The 24,718-nt window shown below is 35.7% G+C and overlaps 2 protein-coding genes across 2 annotated transcripts in view; one reads left to right on the top strand and one right to left on the bottom strand.

Annotated features, from left to right (window-relative positions):
• Positions 1 to 4,412, bottom strand: part of MOV10L1 (Mov10 like RNA helicase 1) — a gene marked incomplete at both ends in the record, with an annotated part of 52,257 nt that extends 47,845 nt beyond the window's left edge. Inside the window, 2 exons of the mRNA XM_081331945.1 lie at positions 178 to 362; positions 4,337 to 4,412. Coding sequence (XP_081188071.1) covers positions 178 to 362; positions 4,337 to 4,412 — 261 coding nt within the window. The remainder of the gene's footprint in view (positions 1 to 177; positions 363 to 4,336) is intronic.
• A 6,977-nt stretch (positions 4,413 to 11,389) lies between these two features.
• On the top strand, positions 11,390 to 24,357 carry MLC1 (modulator of VRAC current 1; the record flags this gene model as incomplete). The annotated part of the gene is made up of 11 exons (XM_081331834.1): positions 11,390 to 11,569; positions 14,033 to 14,122; positions 15,312 to 15,365; positions 15,458 to 15,559; positions 16,829 to 16,930; positions 18,717 to 18,788; positions 18,874 to 18,990; positions 20,702 to 20,758; positions 21,883 to 22,005; positions 23,396 to 23,563; positions 24,283 to 24,357. 11 exons carry the CDS (start codon positions 11,390 to 11,392, stop codon positions 24,355 to 24,357), a joined length of 1,140 nt encoding a protein of 379 aa, XP_081187960.1.
• Positions 24,358 to 24,718: the final 361 nt, after the last annotated feature.

Raw genomic sequence — 24,718 nt, 5'->3', positions numbered from 1 at the left:
TTTGGCGTCTAGTCATGCCGGCCACATGACCACGGAGATTTCCTCGGACAAATGCTGCCTCTTCGGCTTTGAAACGGAGATGAACACTGGCCCTTAGAGTTGGAAACGACTAGCACGCATATGTGGGGGAACCTTTACCTAAAGTTTAAGAAGCATCTCCAGTTGTTTTAACCTTACCCTAACTGCTCTTAATCCATGAGATATTTTATCTTCTTCAACGTGAGCTATTACTCTTTGTCCGACTTGCAGTGGCACATTCCTCATCACAGCATCCTTGGTGAAGCAAATTAAATCATCGATCATCCCATAGTCTGGACAAAATCTTGTTACTACACCTTCTACTGTTTTTAACTGCTTGTCATCTTAAAAGAAATAAAGAAACGTTTGTGTCAATACTAAATAAATCTGTATTTGCTAGAAAAAATGTGCTTTAAAAATATTTTTTGATTATAGAAAAGAATAAAACACAGTCGTTTCTGATAGGTCAGTCTTTGCAAAGCGGTTTTACAAATGAAAACACACAAAACATTACAACACATTTTTTAAATCTCCCTTTTATGTTCTATATTCACAGAATCGAGTGTCTCCCCTACATCAATTCATATAATATGAATTGCTAGGTAAGTTAATGATTATCAACAATGACACTCAATAAGATTTTTTGTAACAATTGAATTGAAAAACATTGCATTTCACAATAGAAAAATGAAAAATTCCTTGTAGTAGTATCAGTCCACAATTTGGCATCAGAACTGAAATAAGTCAAAATCTAGTAATTCTATTTTGTTTGCCTGAAAGAAGTTAAGACACTACATTGAAATTAGCAATGAGCAAGGTATAAAGTAAACTACTCTGATCATCCAGTTGTACAGTCACTTTGTTCTGTTGTTCTTCAACAAAAAAAATTCTGCAGTCAAGCACATCACCTTATATGTAAATTGTCAACAGTATTCTAAATCTCCATATATTCTTATTTTCCAAGCATCAGGGGTTTTATGGACTTTCTGAAAATATTCTCTAATTTATTATGCATTATAATTCACTGCATGATATTTTCAAAGGTACATCTGCTTGTACAAGCATGTTGGACAGATTTATCTTAGCTAGAAAGTTCACAATGACAATATAGAAATATGAATCCTAGAGGGCGGTGGAATTTTTTCCCCAAATATACCACCCAAGATGAAAGGCCACTAGTTTCAGAAACATCAAACAAGCCAAGCATACACAGCTCCACTTTTTAAAGACATGTTTTCATTAAGAGGCAGAAGAATTTAATATAAACAAGTTTTGTGTACGGTAATATCATTGTTATCTAAACTTTTACTATATAAAACATTGAAATATTGCTAAGGCAGTGTTAAAATTTCACGTTAGCCCAATTATTTTTTATTTTTTTCATCTCCCCTAAAAAAATTAAGATGAACATGCTTGATATAGGTAGTCCTCGATTTACAATTCATTTAGTGACTGTTTGAACAGTTACAACAGCACTGAAAAAAGTGACTTATAACTGTTTTTCACACTTACAACCTTTGCAGTATCCCCATGATCACGAGATCAAAATCCAGATGTTTGGCAACTAGCATGTGTTTATGACCGTTGCAGTGTCCTGGGGTCATGTGATCCCCTTTTGTGATCTTTTGACAAGCAAAGTCAATGAAGAAGCCAGATTCGCTTAAAAATCATGTTATTAACAGCTCAAGTGATTCACTTAACTGTGGCAATAAAGATTGTAAAATGAGTAAAACTCATGTCTTACTTAACAACATAAATTTTGGGCTCAATTGTGGTCGTAGGTTGAGGACTATCTATACTCCTCCCACCTCCAATTTCCTCCACAACAGTGGTGGTGATGGTGGTTTGGACTAAGAGTGATTGCCCCAAAGTCACCCAACCAGCAGGACTAGAACTCACAGACTCCTGATGTCTTAACTACTAAGCCAAACTGATTCTCAATATATATATATATCCTCATATCCTGAAATGAGACAATGAAGTGTTGTACTGCATATATTCATCAAACAAGGTAACAAAATGGAACAGAGAAATGCTTGTAAATCATTCCATGTATCCTGATCACAAATATGTTACTAAGAAATCTGATCTACCTGAATCATGCTATGAATTAATTGGGCATATTTTGTAAGCATTGACTTTTATTTTTATTCATTTACGAGATTTATGTCTTTCCTTTTTTGGAGTAGCTGAAGGCAACTTGCCAAGCACTCCCACTCAATTCTCCAAAGAATGATGTAAGGATGGCTGAGCAGAGAAAGTATGACTTACCAAAATCAGTCAGTGAGTTTCTTGGCTTCAGTTGGGTTTCCTAAGGTATAATCCAACATCTTAACAGTTACATTTTTCTAGCTGAAAAATTATAGAGCTTCTGCGATCACCAAATGGTTATTAAAGGTAAAGTTTTCAATGAATAAAATCAAATCTCTCATGACCATTTTTGTCTGGAACTAAAATGGAAGCTTCTTAAGCCTAACTTCTTCCAGTATCATTTACCCTTTCTCTAGGACAGGGGTGTCAAACTACCGGCCCATGGGCCAGATGTGTCACATGGAAGCTGTGCCCACCCCATTGCCAGCAATGGCAAAATTGTTCTGATACACTGCACTACATCATGTGACGTCGTTTGACATGTCTGCTCTAGGACATACTTGATTGCTAAAGTCACTTCCTCCACTATATTGGAACATAACTCGTAATGAGTAAACAAGACCACAATTTAAAACCTAGAATACCCTACAAAAACTATTCTACACTAATGGCTTCCAAGGCCAATTAGTCCCCAAAACTAAAATATTTCAGTTTAATTTTACTTTTTAAAGTGAAGGCTTTCTTTGCTGCTACAGACTAGCTTTATTGGGTATTGTTTGTCAAGGCATATTTCTTAACAATATTCTAAAATTAAAGATCTTGATTTTGGATAGGCAAATCTTACATCCTTCAAAACTTTTAGGTTAATTTTCAAGAATTGTGGGAACTGTAGCTCAAAGTATTTGTTAGGGAGGCCAGATTGCCCACCCTGATTTAAATTTCAAGAATGTGTACTTCTATCATTCTTAGAAAAACAGTATTTTCACAGCCTCTAGTATTTCAAGAAAGTCAGCCTACGTGTGGGATGTAGTACTATTCACAGAACTGTATTTCTTAGAAATATACTTACTAAAAGCTAATAAACATTATGTGACAAATAAGACAGGTTATGCAACAATTGCGCAACAAGCAGATTATATCCAAAAATGTTAAAAACTAAAATGTCAATGTATTTCTTAGGAAGTAAGAGCCGGTCTGAGAAAATAAAATTTTCCTAAAGTGATTTTATTATTGTTAAATGTTGTTTTTAATAAAGTCATACTCAAAGATAGAAATGTGAGGAAACTTGCTTCTGTATCTCAGGATAAGAACTGTACATAACTAGTGTATTCAAATATGTCTTTTTAAAAGTTTATACAGATATAAAATTTTCCTAAAGTGATTTTATTATTGTTAAATGTTGTTTTTAATAAAGTCATACTCAAAGATAGAAATGTGAGGAAACTTGCTTCTGTATCTCAGGATAAGAACTGTACATAACTAGTGTATTCAAATATGTCTTTTTAAAAGTTTATACAGATATAAAATTTTTCTAAAGTGATTTTATTATTGTTAAATGTTGTTTTTAATAAAGTCATACTCAAAGATAGAAATGTGAGGAAACTTGCTTCTGTATCTCAGGATAAGAACTGTACGTAACTAGTGTATTCAAATATGTCTTTTTAAAAGTTTATACAGATATAAAATTTTCCTAAAGTGATGTTATTATTGTTAAATGTTGTTTTTAATAAAGTCATACTCAAAGATAGAAATGTGAGGAAACTTGCTTCTGTATCTCAGGATAAGAACTGTACATAACTAGTGTATTCAAATATGTCTTTTTAAAAGTTTATACAGATATAAAATTTTCCTAAAGTGATTTTATTATTGTTAAATGTTGTTTTTAATAAAGTCATACTCAAAGATAGAAATGTGAGGAAACTTGCTTCTGTATCTCAGGATAAGAACTGTACGTAACTAGTGTATTCAAATATGTCTTTTTAAAGTTTATACAGATGTTGTTGTTGTTGTTAGCTGCGAAGTCGTGTCCGACCCATCGCGACCCTATGGACAACATTCCTCCAGGCCTTTCTGTCCTTTATACAGATGTACTTTGCATTTAATACTAACTCCCAATAAAAATCTACTTAAGTTTTTGGAGATGATTATTTCCTAATTTTTGTCATGCATACAATTATACAAATGTATTGATATCATGGAAGTCCTGTATGGCATAAGGCCAGTATACCAGAGAGAATGCTCATTTCCAATTGTTTTACAGCAGAGTGGATATGCTGTAGATCCCCTCCATTAAACTTCACCATCTTGCAGGTCTTGTGCTTTCTATCACATCCTCTGTAACAGCACTTCGGCTTGGTTTCTCCAAGCCCCGAGTCTCAGTAAGGCAGGGTGCTGCCTCTTCTTGAACTCTCTCTACTTGCCAATGGACCCCTTTTATTATTTGGATTTATATACCGCCCCTCTCCCGAAGGACTCGGGGCGGTGTACAGGGCAATTAAAACACTATATACAACACATAATATACAAAAATTAAAATAAATTAAACCAAGTAGCCCTAGACAATAAAACACGTTCTAAAATGTAAAATTTAAAATCTAAAATCCCAGTCCCTCAGTCCAGTCTGGCAAGTTCAAATAGCCAAGTCTTCAGGTCGCGGCGGAAAGAGCGAAGGTCGGGAGCCATCCGGAGCTCAACAGGGAGCTGATTCCAGAGGGCAGGCGCGCCCACAGAGCATGCTCTCCAGCTGGGGGCCGCCAGTCGACATTTTATTTATTTTTATTTATTTTATTGGATTTATATACTGCCCTTTCCCGAAGGACTGACATTCCTTGACCGACGGCACCCTGAGGAGGCCCTCTCTGTGGGAGCGCACAGGACGATGGGAAGTTAACGCCGGCAAAAGGTATTCCCGTAAATAATCCGGACCCATGCCATTTTCTACCCTTATGTCTTGCAGTGTCACTCCTTGGTTGTGATGATGGTGACTATACCAGTGCTGAAGGACAGGCCTAGGGCTTTCAGCAGTCTCACCTGGCTGTCACTGCTGCAGGGCTTCTACTTCAGCCGCAGCCCTGCTGGCACCACTTCCGAGCACCGCCTGAAACCCCATGGCACAACTAGCCAGGCATGCTGTTTTCCAAACTGTGAGGACACATACAATTTGCAGAACGGTGTTTGCAGTCTTGGGGGAAAAAAGCTTACTGGAGCCAGCAGCTGCCTTTCATCGGCCCCCTAAGTATGCCTCATCAGCAGTGGGAAGAAGTCGGTTATGGTCAGCTGAATGTGGTACAGCCAGTGAAGGGAAAGTGGCGAGGGCTTTCCACTGCGGTGGTTGGCTGCAAGGCTTGAGGCAGCACTCCTTAAGTGGCCGTGGTGGCATTAGTGGTATTAGGGATGAAGTAGACCAGGGGTGTCAAACTCAATTTCATTGAGGGCCGCATCAGCATTGTGGTTGCCCTCAGGGGGCCGGGTGGGTATGGCCAGGGTGGGTGTGGCCTACTGGGTGGGCGTGGCTAGAGTGCGTATGGCCTACTGGGTGGGCATGGCCAGCTCTACATCGTTCACATCAAGGGTGCCTATGGGGGCCTGGGCAGGAGTGGGACAGATCTGAGGGTCTCTGGGCCAGGGCCAAGGCAGCAGAGGCCGTTCCCTCACTGTTTCCAGGATGGCTTTGCGGGCCACATGAAACCACTTCGCGGGCCGGATCCGGCCCCCCGGGCCTTGTGTTTGACATGTCTGAAGTAGACACTCTGGTGGAGGTGGCTGACAGAAAACAGTTGAAGGGCCAGAGCCTCTACTTCAGCCCTAGTGCCACTGATGCTGCCGCCACGTGCCACTATGCAGGACGATAAAAAGGACAGAGATGCGGAGATGGGTGGGGGAAAACACCCTGAGGTTGTAAGCAAAGGCAGGTTATCAAGCATCCAATTTGGGTGACTTTGGGGACCAGGCCTAAATATAGAGAAGGGTAATGATTCTTTGACCTCCGTATTAGGCTGAACAGAAACATATCTTGGAAAGAGCCAAAGATTCCTCAGTCCTGATCAGAAACCAATGCAATGTGGTTGGTTTTGCATTAAGTGGACTGGGAAAACTGAAGTGTAATCATCACACCACCACAAATCCATTTCAGGCCATGCTAGTTAGCCCTTGTGGAGATAACATTTGGGGGAGACCATCCTCTATGCCACCTTGAATTCTTGAAATGTTATAAACACAACGAATTAATACAGCCAACTGGGAGAACCTAAACCCCTTGCATAATAACCAAATGAAAGAATGAGTTTGTGTTTTGGGGGCGGGTGGGTGGAATTTTTCAAGCCGCCCAGTGAAGTCTTCGGGACTAGTGGCCGTAACAAATCTATTAATTAAATCAATTAAGCTGAAGTCCTGTAGGCCCTATTAAGCTCGCCTATTAAGCTCTTATTTTTCTTGTTTTCGCACAAAAAAACCCTGTGATATGAATTCGCTCCCTTGTTGCTTTTTTTTTTTACCGTCCAAGCAATTATTGGTCTAACGAAAAAGCCCCAAGTGACCTCCATTCTTCTACCTCGGGCTGCTTGAAACTCCTCTTCGACCTCCTGCTCGGCGACCCGCCAAAAAAACGAAAAGCCTTTGGACAAAAGTTGGAGCATTTCACCGAGCTTCCAGTCACGGGCCGCTCAATCCTCGGCAAGGCCTCTTCTTCCTCCTCCTCCTCCTCCTCCTCGCGCACCAAAATCCCGCCAACCACGCCACGTGTCTCCCAACCCCTTTTCTTCTCCGCGCGCCCGCAGGCAGGTCAAGCTCCACCCAAGCCGGGCGGAGAGCTTTTTCGCTGGCGCGCATGCGCGCGCAATTAAGGGCCGCTCTTTCTCCTATTCGTGAGGAGAAGGGTGTGTAAGGAGTGGGGGGTCCTCTTTTGCCTTTCCTAATTTAAATCTCTCTCCCTTTCCCGTCTCGTGACAGGTGGGTATGATGAGTCCCCCCCCCACTTTTTTTTTTTGCCCTCAGCGCTTTGGGGGGGGGGGGTACCTTCTTCCACCCGGATGCCTTCACAGCTTTCCCCTAAGTCAGGGGTAGGCAACCTCGGCTCTTTTATGACTCATGGACTTCAACTCCCAGAATTCCTGAGCCAGCTTGGCTGGCTCAGGAATTCTGGGAGTTGAAGTCCATGAGTCATAAAAGAGCCGAGGTTGCCTACCCCTGCCCTAAGTCATTTATCTCGGTGTCTCGCTCGGCGGCCCGAAAGCCGAACCTGTGTCCCAGGGAATCTTCCCGAGGGTGGGACTACGGCTCCCATAATTCCCAACCCTTTGTAAATGGAAGACAGATGCACTTTAATGGGAAAGCAATGTGTGTCTGTGGACGCATGGTGCATACTTACATGTGTGTGTTTCATATATACGGTATCTCTTACGCAGGATAGGCATCTTTTACATTCCCACACGTAAAGAAGTCTGCGGTTTGTTTGTTTTTTAACTTTTAAAGGCGGTGCTGGTACGTTTTGGTAGCTTTGGTAAAGAGGATAACGTTTTTTACATTGCACTCACCTCAGCTAATTGAGTTATTAGGGATCCTGTGGCAAAAAAGACTCAAGATTGCATGGATGCAAGCATATGGGGATTGTGGGGGGTCAAAAAAGTCAAGAAGGCTACTTTGCTTTGTCACTGAGGCATAAGTATGCACTCCCTACTGGAAAAGATGTAGGTTTGTTGACGCAATGAAGATGGCTTGGCTTGCCCTTTTCCAGGATGCTTTAGTCTAGTTTTTAGGCATGATATTTTTTATGCAAGTATTAAGCACAATTGATCCTACTTAGCTTTGCAAAATCAAATGAAATTAATTGGTCAGGTGTTTCCATCCTTGCTATGCCCTAAATCATGATTGACAGGGCACTGAATATGTTGATGAAATTACACCAAATAATCCACATTATAACCGAAAGCTTGCACCCCCAACATGGGTTGTGAATATTTTGTGCTGTTCTGCAAAATTACACCATTTAACTTTTAATAAGAAAGAAGAAAAATAAAAATAAAGAAGAAGAAGAAGAAAAAGACTGCAGAGCCTAGCCCAGGTCTGGGAATGTGTAAAAAGTCCTGTGCACAAAACAAAATATGCATTTCTGATGTTTCGGTCCATAAGCAAAATGAAATGACTTTTTTTCAGGATATGAATGCAAATGTGACTGTTTTGGGCTGAAGAGATTTAGAAGGGGCAGAGGAACAAATGAGAAAAACTTAGGGTATGTTTGTGGAAATGCTGACTGCAAGTACAAAGTATCAAAAATATCAGTTGTGGCTAATGGGAGGAAAGAAAGACAATAGTTAGGAAGATTGGGAGGTAGACTGGCTGGTGGAATGTGCCATACTAGGGCATCAACAGCAGTTTCCATAGACATAAAGGAATAGGAAAGCACTAGAATAGAAATGGAGGGCAGGCAGCACACAATTATATAGCAGGTGCTACCATTGCCAGCCTTTTATTGTGGAATCTCTGGTATCCTCCAGACTTGGTTTTGACTGAAACCCAGCACAACCCAACATTTCCAGGTTTCGTTTCAGCTGAACTGTGGCAGTCAGAAACAGTTGGGCAGAACTGCTGGAATGCGACAGTATATTTCAAGTTCAAAATAATACATATTTTCTGTTTTATGCATACAAAGCACCAAACTCAACTGTAGCTTATATTTCCAATATTTGCTTAGCTCCCCATATAAACCACAGAGACAGTCTTACAAAATGAAAAATTGAAAATGGCTACAGTCCAGATTACTTGGGAAATGCATGTTTATCCCCAGGAGAACAAAAGAAAAAAATAATCAAAGAGACACTAAAGTGGAAAAAGCCACTCCTGGATAACTTGAGGGACCGTTAAATGAGCAAACATACCTGTTTACCTTCTGATGAAGGAGGTTCATGATTAAGCATCCCTAATTTATGAAACTATCCATAACCTGCTCTCAAAAGATCTTGGCTGCAAAGTTCATTGGCTGAAAAAAATTGGTGTAATTTAGTGCAAACCAGAAGTGCCTATGAGTCAAAAAAGGAGCCATGATGCTGGTATCTAAGCTTTACCTGTTTGTGTGTGTGTGTTGACACAGATAAAAACAAGATTTGGTCAAATTACCATGACCAACCTTTTGAACATGGCTCTGTAGATGTCCTTAATACTAACCATGTTTGAATCCATATTTGGAAGCAGGTCTTAATACACAATGGAGAAGTATGTACAAAGGACACTACAGTAAGTGAAATGGCTTTTTAATGGCTATGTTGACACAACAAATGAGTTAATGCTACTTTATGTGGGCTGCTATCTAATGGCCATTTGGAGTTTTGCACCAGATCTGATGTATGTATGCAACATGTGTGTATATGTAAGTCTGACACAGGTTGGATAGTACATTTTAGTATTGAGAACAATTGCATTTAGATAAAAGCTGTTGTAATTGTGCCATCTATTTCCTTTTTACCAAGAAAAAATAGTGTCTCAAAATACTTTCTCTCTTAAAATTAGCATAGACAGAAGTTTTTTTCAGAGTTCTTTGCTGGAGTTGTTTCTTAGCTGCAAGGAATGTTAAGGCAGTACAAAATGTAATCATTCCAGTTAACTGTGCCAGTAGCTTCAGAGAAGATGTCATTCTTAATACCTGTAGTATTTAATAAGTAGAGAGAGAGAGATTAAATAAAACAAAAGTATTTTATATTCCCTATGAGAGAATATAGATTTGTCTTATTCTAATTTTTTCTCTACAAAACTAGACATATACTGTAATATATAGAAAAGTTCATATAATATTCTTATGTAGAGGATTAAATCAAAATATAGAATAATAATATTGTTTGTATTTTCAAATTTTGTTTTTAATCTTTAATTTTAATGGCAGTTAAAGATATTTGAAATTAATAATACTTTCAAGTGGGCATGTTTGAGTTTCTGTCCTACAGTCACTGTCCATGTTTAAGTTCCTACTCCTTTTTCTTTTGACCCTCTTTCTACAATGCTATTTGTAATGGAATAATTTTACAGATATGACCTAGGCAACACAATCCTATATATATTTTTCAAAGTAAGTCCATTAGACACAGTAATGTGTTATGATTGAAATTATAATTTCTCAGTATCATAATGTGATAATAATTAAACAATCATGCTGTTTAGTATATGTTATGTTATGTATTATATATTTACTTCTCAACAGCATGGAACTTTTATCTTGAAATTCTTCTTGAAGACTATGATGGAAAACCCTTGTGAAAATATGGTTTGGTAGTTTTGTAATGTGTTCTCTTCATTAACATTCTGTTGGCATTTTTATGTTCCCTTGCCTGAGTTTTTTGCTGTGCTTTTGTTCTTGTATGAATAGATCCTGTTGAAAGCCAAAGTGGAGGAGAAAAATTTTCAAAGGGTGCATGAATCATTACACAGTGAGACTATAACAAAGTATCCAGGCAGCTCTACTCACCAAAACTCTTCAAAGTTGACTATTAAACTTCTCAGTTTAAGGTATGTATAGCATTTTTGCAGGACTGATATATGCATAGATAAGTTATAGTAATCAGTCTGTGCTGTAAATAATGTAATAATTTAACTAGGTACCATTGATTAGTTGTATGTATAAAATAAAGTATTTTGCCACACAATAATTACAACTGGAGTGTCAGGTTGAGTAAGGATCTTTTGTCATTTTTCTAGTACTTGCTGATTTTCATACCCATGTAAAACTTAGGAAACAGTATATAAATGAACAATTATTCAGTTCATGGTAAAATTAATCATTATTAAGAAAGTGCACATACATTGGAATTTACTCAAATATGATTAATAAAATATATTCCAATTTACATCAAATGTTAGAGACCACTTTTTTAGTTTCACAGTGTAATATTTTGTAAGGTATGATAGAAAACTGTTAAGTAATTTATCAGTATAGTTAATTAAAATTAGAAATAAATTTATTAAATAATTTATTCCTTAGTCCAAAACAAATTGATGTGGAACTTAGATCTTAACACGTAAATAGGGTTAAAATTTACCATCTGTTAAATAAATCTGGGATGAGAGGTTAATATCTTGAGCATTTTTATGCAATGAAATGTATCAGGGCAATATGTATGTTAAGAGTTTGTAATATTACATAATAAAACTGAAAATACTAAAAGAAGCAGGGAGTTTTATCATTATTATTAGATTTTTATCTCACCTTTTTTTAAAAAAATATACATATTTCTGTCAACTCAAGGCATAGCTTGGAAAATAAATGAAATTGGATATTTTGTTATCTCTTTAAAGCATTATGACAAAGGAAGAATCTTACAGGGAAGAATTTAGTTATGATAGGATGCCAACTTTGGAGCGCGGAAAACAACAGAATGGAAGTTATGTTCCAGATATTAAATCTAGCAATCTTCAGCTCTCCAAAAAATTTCATCCTTGTTTCTTTTATAAAACATGGATTTATTCATTGCTGATGGGGGTAAGTACAAGAAATTATTCAGATCTACTTTAGCTAGTTACTGATTTCGTGTATGTGGAAAACATACATTTTCATCTAACTCAATTATAGGCAGATTAGGGCTATGTGCAGTCCTTGACTTAAAGTAATTTTAAACAGTCTGTAGAAAGCATCATTGTAACTCCTGGTAAAAACAGAGTTCATTGCCTGTTGACTAAAATGAAAAGCATCAAAAAGAGAAGAGAATGTCTGAATACAGAGGTTCCTTTTAGCACTTGTTACACCCTTTTTAAATTCTCTCTTGTGGCATTGCCTTCAAGGAAAGTAATAGGCAGAAATTTGCTTTCAGCATGTCAATGCAATTTGGAAAAGTTATAGAGTGCAATTTTATCAGAGGGCAGAGCTGCCTATGAATTATCTTCGTGATGACGTGATAAATGTAAAAAGAATTCTGCAATCACAGTATTCACTCACAGATTTTTTTTCCAGGAAAATGGGTGGCCCTTATTATCCACAGTTCTATTACCTGTGACCACACCTTTCATTGACTAATAAAAATACACAGTACTTACGGTCTGCACTTTTGGTGTGTGGTTGTGTTTCAAGGAGGGCTCTTGGAGTCTTTTAATATATTTCATGCATGCAGAGAATAGCATCTGTATGTTAAAGTAAATTTCAAGTTTATTTGTGTTTTTGTTATGTTTGTCTATTAGGCAAGAACAGAACCCATGTCAGTATAACAAGGGACACTATTTCTATATAAAAGATAAAGAGTTTTCTTTAATATAGATGAGACTCTTTTGCTCCCTATATTCAATAATAGTGTAAGAAGATTTTTGAATCTTGTGATGATGTTTTATGGTAAGTGTGGGATTGTTTGAGAGGTTGAGCTTCTTTTTCTTCCAGGGTGCTGCGTTCAGTGATCAGTGACATTTTCAGAAGGGACAGGAATCTTTTGTTTTTGCTTCTTCTTCTTTTTGCTTGTTTTTAAAGATAGAAATAGGAATGGAAGACGAGTACTCTCAATCTCAGAAATGGGAATGGAAGACAGTATTCCACCATTTTTAACTTCCTCCAAAGCCCCCAAATTCTTTTTATGTGAATAATTTCAGATTTTGGTGGTAGAGATTTAAAATATAGAAATGGGAACAATTTTCATGCCTACTTCCATTCCCATTCTGAAATTGCTGCTGCTGCTGTTGCTGAATTAAACTTGTATGCTATCAACTGTCAATGATTCCGGGCAGCTCACAACAATCAAAGAAATGACAATTAAAAATCAAAGATAAAAGATGGAAGGCAGAATGAAGCAAAGGATCTCGCTTTCCCTTGCTCCAGGACCTTCATGGCTCTTATAAACAAAAGCAGAGTGGGGGCCATCTGGATATTGGGAGAACAGAACATGCTGGTGATGATGACAACAACTAGGTTTGTGGGGAAAACAGAGGAAAACAATGGGAGAAGGGAATGAAAAATTGCAGCCTCGTTTTGGGAGATTTAGGTTCCAAATGTCAGTGAATTTGGAGTGCTGGTGGGCAGTCGAATGCTGGAAAGTCTCATTTCAGCCTATTAGTCGGCCACACTCTGCGCTAGGTAGATATATAATAGGAATGATGGTTTCTATTTCTTAGAAACATTTAGTAACATAACAATTCTACTAATATAAATTATATATTGATACATATACATATTTAATGATAGTGATTTTGGCATTGGAAATTCTATTCCACTATTGTTACAGACCAAATGATACTACTTGCAATATTGCAGTGATAGTGGCTCTTGAATATTTTCTCTAAGCAGTTTATGAATAACAATAGTGGTTATATAATCAGAAAATGTAGGGAAGCTATGCATATTTAGTTGTATAGTTGTATGTGTCTGCCAAGAAAACATTTATGCATATATATTCAGAATGTTACTGCAATTAACTAACTAAATTTATTAAATGATTGCTGAATTTCATATTTGATAAGGGAAACATAATGACAGAAATATCAGCTTGCTGCCTGCACATTAACAGCAGTTGCATAGAGAAGGGAAATATTATTGCTTCTGTGAATCTGTATCACATTCTCAGTGTAAATGTCTATGGAGATTCTCAATCATCCAGGTCATAGTTGTGCCAAAGGTGCTTTTCAGAAGGCAACTGGACATTCTTGTTTCTTTTTCTTGAAAACGTTTCACTTCTCATCCAAGAACTGAAGAAGAACTGAAGTTCTGAAGAACAGAAGAGTGAAGTTCTTGAATGAGAAGCGAAATGTTTTCAAGAAAAAAAACCCCAAGAAAGTCCACTTGCCTTGTTAAAAGCACCTTTGGGATATTCTCACAGTATTTCTTCAAATGTATTCTTTCTTAGCGAAATATGAATATTTTTTATATTGCTGCCAGATATTATTGGATAATAATTCTCAAATTTACATAGTTTACATAGCTCTATGGCTATATTAATCAGTATATGCTTGTCATATTTTTATATTTCAGACTTGTATTCTTGTTACTTCTGGATTTTCCCTTTACCTGGGAAATGTTTTTCCATCTGAAATGGATTATTTGCGCTGCGCAGCAGGTTCAGTAAGCATTCTACAGCATTGCTGTGGCTCAATGGAAACGTGAATTAGAATTGCAATTTAATTACTTAATGTTCATTAAACTTTACATATTTATGTCAAATTCTCTGTAATGAAAATTATGGCAATCTATATATATATATATGTCTTCTTTAGCTTCCTAGCTATTGATCATTGATAAATTATTTGCCATAAAATTACTGCATTTTTTGCCAAGTAAATACATTTTTTTTCACCCAAGCAGATATAGAGTAATCTACAATAAAAATTAGGTTATTTTATATAAGCATTTCAGTTAAAATAAGTCCTGCAATGAAATGCTATTATTAGCATTTTTTTAAAAAATTAGACTCTTTTCCCCCAAATCATGTAAATGTTTTCTGGTTCCACAAGAAATTAGAGGTGTTAGAGCTGGTGTTTTGTCATGAATATATTTTGTTGGATAAGAACTTAATGTGAACGAAACTTTACGATCAGATATTTTGGAACTGAGAAGAAGGGTTTTTGAATTTCTGCTGTAGCCCGGGAGCCATTCACTCTAGGATGGGAATTATACACATGTTAATGACTGACCCATCTATGTTCCTTTCATAGGACTTATAAGAACTGCAACCTTTACATGGAAATAAAAGATTGATTTTTTTGTATCTTCTTGCTATCATTACATGGATTCTTGCAGACCAGATAACGTGTGTGTGTGTGTGTTTACCAGTAGTCTCTTTAAATCATCTCATACTGTATAAAATCTTAGCAGGTGGCAGCACTTTGCTAGAGTTGTCAGGGTTTGGAAGCTAGGCAGATTTAGTCCTGCTTATGACTGCTTTGGAAGAGCATCAGAAAATCTTAGGATCACAAGCTGGGCTGGATGTTGAAAAATATCCTGGAGTAAAGCTCAATATAACATTGCAAGGTTGTGTCCATGTAGCCCCTAAGAGATGAGTTTGTCTTGAGGGTGTCTTTATTTTTAAGGTGCAAAACTCCATGAGAACAACTAAATTATGTCCTTGATACAAACTTTTTGTTCAAACAGCCTTGCATAATTTTTAAAGATGGTATATATTGTCCCCCCCAACTTAAATGAGTGATATAAGATTTCACAGTTGAAATAGGACTTGATTTTTCTATCATATAGTATCACACTAACATGAAAAATATATTATTTTTATGTTGTTTTCTTAATGTTTTTGGCCTAGTGTATTCCCTCAGCAGCAGTGAGTTTTGCCATAGCCAGAAACAAAGCTAATGTGGTAAGTTCTTTAAGTTTAGAAAGTTGAGTAGTATTATTTATGTATTATTTTATATATAAATAAGAAATGTAATGTTTTTATCATTTTTACAGATACCTGATTTTCAGTTTCTATTTGTTTCAACATTTGCGATTACAACAACATGTTTAGTTTGGTTTGGATGCAAGCTTGTGTTAACACCTACAGCAATAAATGTGAGTTGTAAACAACAAATATGGAACATTTGAACAAATCAAGTGTTCACAGCAAAGATTTGCTGTGCATTTGTGACCATTAAATAAAGACTAGATAAAATACAATTGCTTATCAATAGAATACAGTCAGTAATTTTCATGCACTTGTATGTTTCATTAAAATTAATTGAAGTTAGGAACTCAAGCAATTTTTCATATACATTTCAATTATATTGAAGCATGACTAACTTATTTTCTAACCCAGACTTTCTGCTCAATATCTGATTTCTTTTATTATTTTATTTGTAGATGATTTAATATGCTAGGGTTGTTTTATTACATAGTAAACTATGATTTGTATCTGAGGGCCAGTGAGGGAGGATGGTTCATAACATATGTGTTTAGGCTCATTAGAGGTTTTGCTGGTAGTTTTGCGAAGTATGGGTTGATATTAAGATCCTCCTTTTTCCCCTTTACTGGTTCTCAGAGACCATTTTAAATCAATCTGTCTAACAAAAGCCAATAGCAAACTTTAGTCCTTTCAAGTCATTAGGTTTGAAAGTGCCAGGAGACTTCTTAAACAATGTATTTAGTTTAAGCCTAATATCCAACCCTACAGTTTATGGATTCTTCTCAAATGGCCATGTGCCATCATCTTAGCTCTCTTCAATTCAAATTCTGAAGGTTTTGGGGGCTTTCACTCTGTAGTTCTGTGGGGATGGTATAAAAAAAACTTCCTTTTTTTTAGAAATGTTCCTGAGGAGATATATGGCTCTTTGGAATCCCTAAGCCATATGCTCCTTTACTGTTTTCTCTATAAAGATTCAAGAAAGATATATATTTTTATCCCATTTTTAAAATCGACCCTAGTAGAGAGCACAAAATCTGTCTGATCCATTCTCCAGACATCTAAATTCTGCCATCCAACTGGTTTTTAGGAAAGACATTAAAACCTGGCTATCCCTCAAGGACTGAGATATTGAAATGTCTTCCCCCCAGGCTTTGGAATATTTGTCTAATGTAATATATATTGCTGTTCACATATGTAAATATACTTGGATTTTTTAAATTGTAATTTTGTTATTATTTTAACCTGAATTATACAGTAGATGATGGATATATATGCCCTTCAAAGTTGTCAGCAACTAGAGCAATGTATAAGTAAATAGATAAATAGCGTGATATTTTTGAAAATAGCTGGATTCCTACGTTATGTTAAAACATATACAACAATAATTTTATCAATACACTTAATGTTAATATAAATTATTTAAAACATTTTACTGACAGATAAATTTCAACCTGATTCTTCTGATTCTGCTAGAGGTTTTCATGGCAACTACTGTAATAATATCTGCTAGATCTAACGAGGAATGCTGCAGGAAGAAAAGAGTAAGGCTGACTTTTACTATTTTTAATATACCGTAGTTTTTATGTATGTATGTATGTATGTATGTATGTATGTATGTATGTATGCATTTATTTATTTATTTATTTTGCATGCTGTCTATCTAGCCTGAGGCAATTCTGCCTTACTTCAATATATATTGTATACCCCTTTTTTCAAATCAGAATAATTTGTTTATTTGTACATAGTAATTTGGAGAATATACTCCCTGTTAATTAAAATATATATATTCTATTCTGTCTATGCTATTGGAACGTGCTCTTTGAGTCACTCTTTCTTTAAAATATAACTTACAGAAACGTATGATAATCATTTCTTCTAATTTCTATATTTTATATATATATTATATTTTTGTGTACAACTATGTGGCTGACCTTAAAATCAGAAACTTGCTTTTCTTTTGAAATAATGCATTTTTCTTAAATGTTAAGTCCACAACCATATTGTAATTTTACAAGAAACATTGTCTTAATCATTTTGTTGTGAATGTATTTGTGTATCTCAAACCTCACATAATACAACACTTGCAACATCTGTACTTATGCTAGCATGCATATATGTGTATGTGTGTGTATGTATGTATACACAGTATATACAGTATATACATAATTTAGTGTTAGTGCATTCTGAAAATATTATAAGGAGGCTGTGATTGTTATTTTGCTCATAATTTTTCAGTGGAACAAAGTTACATTTTTAAATCATATCTTCTATTTAACCAACCAAGATTGAATCTAGAGATGCCTTATGCGAGGCAGGGCACTTATTCTAAGAGGGGAAAAATGTAAAGTTTCAGCCCAAAGCATTGAGAAAGTTCTTGCAAAATGTATCAGTATGCATTTTTTAACCAAATCTACTAACAAAATGTTTATGAAAGTTATATATAATGGCTTGCAATACCTCAAAGTATATGCTTGCATTAAAACATTCTTGTTTCACTGTTTAGCCAAATGGGTTCTTAAGGTGACTTACAGTAATCTTTATTATAACAATACCTACCTGAAATTTATAATTTTAAAACAGGTAGAGGAAAAGTAGAGAGAGGGCAGGGAAAGAAGGTGGGACATCTTTTGAAAAAAAAAGCATTTTTATTAGTGTTCAACAGGAAACAATAAGCTTTCTGGAATGGCTGCCAATTGGGAAGTATTAGGTAGGTATGAAACAGCTTCTGCTCTGCAGTTACTTGTATTAGAATAGTTGCTGCCAGATGATAGCTGAGGGGGGACAACATAATGTTATAAAAGCCAACTCCATAGTGTTCCTCTAGGGTTTGTGAAATAGTTATATTGAACAATCCACTGCCACAGTTTCTTAGACTAGTGCATTTCTGAACATCTAGTTTTGTGTCTTAATTTTGTCCCACAGATTTTTCCCCCCAAGACTGTTGTTTTCAGATTCTGAATAGTCCTCCAACCTTAAAGAAACTATTATCTTGATCACATTTGGAATATTTTCCACTAGCAGGTATACTTTGTAAGAAACATACAATTCTGTTTTGAACATTCCTAAGAGCCTTCTAAAGGCTGTATAGAAAATATGTGTGATTTTTATTCATGTATTGATGATGTTGATGAAGAATGGATCATGTTCATATTTACCACAAAACATGAATATGCACGATGCCATGATTTTAAACATAAGAATCCTCTTTTCTCAATACATGCATACTATATGGTAAAACCTTAACAGTATAATTCTGTCAATAGCTTCAGTAGATTGTTAATGTTTTATATTGTTGCTTTCTTATTTTGATCATATTTTCCCTTTTAGACAATTATTTATGATACTACTAGCACATTGAATAATGTCAACTTCCCTATACGGATCCTAAAATCCTATGCGGTAAGAAAATTATATTATTGTTCTTGAAGAATCTTTTAGGACTTTGTTACTATAATCAAATTCCAATCATATTATTTTTTTTAAGGTGGTAGAAGTAATTATTGGAATTTCTGCAGTGTTTGGAGGAATAATTGCCTTGAATATGGATGTGCTAATTTCTGGCCCATACCTTTCGGTCACTTTTTTTTGGATCTTAGTTGCTGTAAGTAGCACTCAATTGAATGTAGGTTATTTTTATTTTCATTTCAAACACTTGTTAACAATGAACAATTACTGTCATATCCTTTTATACTATCTGTAAACTTATCTTTAATATTTCCAATAACCTGTCTCTACAAATATGATTGGAGGACATCATTGAATCCCACTGTACAACAAAGTAATAAAGAGGAATTCTTATTCTTTGTAGATAATTTCCATCTATTTTGTACATCTCAAAAAGATGTACAATGTTTGGGAATGAGACTTGAAGCAAATAATATATAGCTTGTTAAAATATATGTTGATAGTAAATGAAATTAATTGCTTCATATATGAGTTAGATATAGTATCTTCCCATGATGGAAAGCCAATAGGAGATTGGCCGAGAGAATTTCCCAGGCTATGGATGCTGAAAATGTCAGCAAACAACAGTCACCCAGCACTAAGCATGAGATTCACCAAGTGGCCTTCCATTAAACAATGAGAGACATACAGGTAACCCTTAAGCTAGGATCACAATTGGGACGGGAATCTTGATGGTTTAGTGAAGTGGTTGTTAATCAAGACACATGTGCCTGCTTTGCTCAGTGACCACAATCCTGGCATTCCCAGTTGCAATAGTTAAGTGATCTTGTAGGATGTTAAGTGGACAGCTTCCCAGATAAGCAGTGTGGGATGCTTCAGGAGTGGAGGAGACCTTGGGAATCTTGGCTCAGGAACTGAAAATCCTCCACTCTGAAACTGAAACAGGATTTGAGCAAAGATACACTTGTGAGTGGCCTGCATTGGCTCTTCCAGGGCCTCTCCTACCTGCCTCAGGCATGCCACATTCTTTACTTTACTGCACCGTCTTGCTGCACTCTGCTTGGATTTTGGTTCCCTCTGTCTCTGGGGACTGGCTGAAAGAGTTGCCTGCTGAAGAATTCAGCTTCACTCCCTTCATGTACGGAAGGGGACTCCTTTGGCGGGATGCAGGAATGTAGTGCAAATTTTTAATATTTGAGTTCGTTTCTGCACCTCACCAAAGGAGTTGAGATCGCCTCCGTATGCAGAAGGGAACTCCTTTCACAGGATGCAGGAATGGAGGTTGTTTTTGTACCCTCTCAAAGGAATTTGGCTCCCTTCAGCAGGCAGTTCTTTCATCCATCCCCTAGAGATGAGAGGGAGTCCTCTCGGCAAATGGCAGCAGATTGCAACCTTCCCTGCTGACTTCCCCATTGCCTTTCTGGGAAAAAAGCCGGCAGAAAAGACTTCAAAGATGATCATGTGATCATGGGGCACTTGACAACTGGTTGTATGTTTGATCAGGATATCCAGCACTCAAATTGCGATTGCATGACCATGGGGGTGGCGGTGCAGTCATCCTTTCCATGGCCATCGTAATTCCAAACCACCAAACGAATGGTTGTAAGATGAGAGCAATCTGTAGTCATTTAAAACATAAGATTTTAAGAATGGACTACACTTCATTTGCATAGAGGGCACTCTGTTGCTGGAAGTGGCTTCAGTCTCTGTATATAATAAAGATTCATTCTTAGTCCATAGCATGTCAAGAATAGAAAAGCTTCAACTAGGCATGAGATTTTTTTCTCTCTGAGCTGTTTGGGTACAAAAACCAAAGTTGTGAATGTACATCACAGAAGGATCTACTTGAAGTATAGCTTTCAATGCTTCTTACTCTGAACATCTTGTCATATTTATTTTTTTCTTAGTGTTTTCCCAGTGCTATTGCAAGTCATGTTGCTGCTGAATATCCAACCAAATGCTTGGTGAGTACATTGTTAAAATAATTAAATGGTTAGAGATAATAGCCTCTAAATCATTTAAACCAAACACTGTATTAGTCTTGTGGTTTTTACCTCAAATGTATTTTCTGTTTTCATACAATGCCCACCTGGGAAACAATTTTATTTGGGAGATATCGTAGGATGCCTATTGGCCCAGTTCAGGTATTGCTGAACTGTTTGAGATCTTCTTTTTCACTGTGGAAACTGATATCACAAGAATTGCTGAAAAAAAATGGCTGAACGGGATTTTGTATAATTAAACAATGTGTTCAAATATGATTAGTGGGACAAAATGGTTTTATATTTTTTCCTCTTCAAACATTTCAGTCTCTATTTCTTGTAACTATTTACAATCGTAGAACTTGTTTCTGTTCTCCAGTTCTTATTCAATGAGTTTCAAACTTCATTATTTTTAGTTTCAATCTGTTCTTTTGCATGGCTCCATTGTTACATTATTAGTTATGCATCTGTTCTGTAATTTATGTTATGATAGAGGCTAGCAGGATATTGTCAAAAAAAAAATTAAAATGGCAGTTGCAACACTGTAATTGAAGCCCTGCTCCTTTCGATATGTATGCAATGTAGATGCACGTACAGAAGGAATGGGATTTTGATTGGGCTGTCCTGAATGCTAATTTGACTTGCTTTATTCCTCCCCACACCTTGCTCTGACATCACTGACATATTAAAAACAGGGACACCTTAAATAATTTAATAGCATATGCAAAACAGCATCCATTGCATGCCCAAGTATGTACAGGCTTGCAAGCTTAAGTAAAGTACTAGTCCAGTCACAATGTATATTATTGTACTTCCTTGTCATCCACTGAATGATTGCTGTCAGAACTTCAATTGAGCTCAGTATTAAGTCCTAATTTCTATTTTCAGCCACTTTGTAGCTTTGAATATACATTTTAATATACCGGTAATATCTGAAACATTTATGTGTTAATTTTTAATATTCACTGGTAATTTCTCTATGATTATAGCTTAAAATATTTATGTAAATAAAAATAGTATAACATTTCTGATGACATAAAAATTCACACATTTATGGATATTTCTTGTTTGCAACTGTATACTTTACAATTTTATCTTTCATTTAGGTGGAAGTTCTTATTGCCATAAGCAGTGTTACATCACCCTTGTTATTCACAGCTTCAGGATACTTGTCTTTCAGTATAATGCGCATTGTGGACATGATTAAAAATTATCCACCAACAGTTCAAGTATGTTTTATTTTTTTAGCTATTAATGCATAATAAGCTTTTATGAATATTGTATATAGGTCATAATATTCTGTGCAAATAACTGATTTCTAATGAAATTCTGTGATTTATTAAAACAAATGTGATTTTAAAGCATTTTGGAACAGAAGTAGCAATTCACAGAACATTGTGTATTATAAGGATTTTGGAGATGACAAAATGTGAGCTAGGAACTAAAGGGACAGCAAAATCAAAAATGAAAAGTTGGAAACTTTTAAATTAACCAGACAATACTTAGCTGCAGGTCTACCAGTTAACACAGAATTTTAGAGAAACTGACGGAGACCAAGTCAAGACTAGTGAATGTGCAATTTATTGTTTTTGTAATGTTTTAGAGATATTTATCAGTTGATTGAAATCAATTTACGTATCAACAGGGAAAATATTTGCATACTGCCAAAGACATTCATTTCAGGAAAGAATTTCAATCACTCACAAGTTTCTTCTTGCTAGCTGTGGTAACATGTGCTAGTATTTCTAACCACAGATGTCCAATGTTAATGTTTTAGACACAAGAATGACATTTTAGGAAAGTTACTATATGAAACCTACATTTGTTCAGGTAAAGAAGAATGTTGCCTCCACCAAAGCTTATTTATCTGGGTTTTAATGACCCTGTTAAAAAGAACAAATTTAGTTTGTCTTTCTTGGATTAAAAGTACTATAACACTGTGTTGCAGAATTCAGAATTCTGTAAGAAACTAAAGATAAGACACTATATTTTCTACAGGACAGAAGCTCTTTTTTGTTTACAAAGACAAACTAAAAGACAATCTAAATGTTCAATTTAACATGTAACAACACAAAGGTTTATATATGTATATGCATATGTGTCTGTTTATAGTATGTAAACATTGATGAGTCCTTGTATTTCATACTTAGTAAACTCTTGCTAAGAAATGATAACAAAAGATATCAAATTAGCCTTTAGGAACACGAAAAATCTTAATTGTGCAACTTGAAAAATGAATGATCTTTGAATCTCAATTGCTGTGTATAGAATTGCTAGAGCCTAATACACCCATCTAGAGCCAATTTGATGTAGTCATTAAAGTTTCAGGCTAAAAAATAGGAAACTGTAAATTTTAGAGTTGCGTTAAGCACAAGCCCAGTTGGGGACCTTGGGCCAGTCACTCTCTTATCTTAGGAAGCAGACAAGAGCAAACCACTTTAAAAAATATAATTAAAAAACCTGCAGAGACTAGTCCAGACAGTCACCAAGAATCATTACTGACTCAAAGGCACCAACTAAATCAACCAAAATGCCTCTAGCAAAAGTGACATTTTGAGATAGAAAAGTACATAATGTTTAGGATAATTGAAACTTGTTTTATATATCTGTTCTTTTTAGCAGTCTTATGATGTGCTGCTCTTGCTTCTAATGCTGATGCTGTTAGTTCAAGCATTTCTGACAACTGGAACAGTCATACTCTGTGTAAATTTTAAATCAAAAATGAAAATGCATGATTCGTTATGGGCGGGGCCACTAACAAACAAACAAGAATACAAAACAGCAGAGGTGAGCAATATTTACAGATTAAATTTCATAAAAGAATATTGTTAATAATTTAAATCTTATTGCTTCCAATATCGTTGAATGGTGGTATCCATATAGAGCTTTTCATAATTATTCATTAAAATGTGCAGAATATTTTACATCTACAATTCTTTTTGACATGCATGTGTCTATATCTAGCAGAGGTAAAGTCAACTTCATCTGTTTCATAGATCAATCCCATAAGAATACCTTAAAATGTTATATGCAATTATATCTAATGCATCATAGCTAAAGAAATATATCTGTGCACTTATTGCCTCATGTATTTATGAATCAAACAATATAAGGCAGACTTACGCTTAGTTTTTTTCTGTATCTTTTTAATGTAGCAGAAGGCCTGAAACAGTGGTGTATAGAAAAGGGTTTAAAAGCATTCCTTAAATGCTATTTTATAAATTGAATTGGCATCCTGAAATTTACTTTAATTTGCCTCGGGAGGAAAGCTGACATTTGTGCTTCAAAATTAGAGCAAATAGAAGATTTGTTTGGGAAAATAGTAGAAAAGGTTAAAATTCTGTTGTGGCCCTGATGAAACTGATGAATTAGGGAGTTATGGTATTTATAATCATGGAAATGTGTAATCAGCTTATCTAACTCATTAAATCATGATCCATTATTATTACGGATTCTTCTGCATTTTGTTCTGTGTTCCATTCCTTGACATCTTCTTTTTGTTTTAGGTCTCCAATAACAGCATGAAGGATTTTGACAAAGAGAGAGCTTGGAAAGCTGTTGTAGTGCAGATGGCTCAGTAATCTGCACTTGGGAAACTAAACCAGGGAAATTTTAGGGCTAAATATTGTTTGTATACAAGGGCTGTGGTATTAAATGCAAAGCAACTAATTTCATAGCAACTCCATTGACCAGAATGGCTTGAAAACTATTCAATATTATCAATAAACAATAGCATCCTTTAAAAGTAATAGATTGTTCTAATAGTACATGTATTTGATTTTAGTTCATCTTGATTTCAGTAACTTTTTTTTACAAACTCTGATTTTAAACAGTACTGTTAATTAAATATTTTGACCACATAAAACAGTTAATGCAATTAGTTTTGTTATTGCAAGAAACTAATATAATTGTTGGTATTTAACTGGTATATAATTTTAAGCA

The sequence above is a fragment of the Vipera berus genome (assembly GCF_964194415.1).
Source record: "Vipera berus genome assembly, chromosome: 6".
Lineage (NCBI taxonomy): Eukaryota > Metazoa > Chordata > Lepidosauria > Squamata > Viperidae > Vipera > Vipera berus.
The sequence above is the reverse complement of the archived record's forward strand: the minus strand, read 5'-3'. Positions and strand labels throughout refer to the sequence as shown.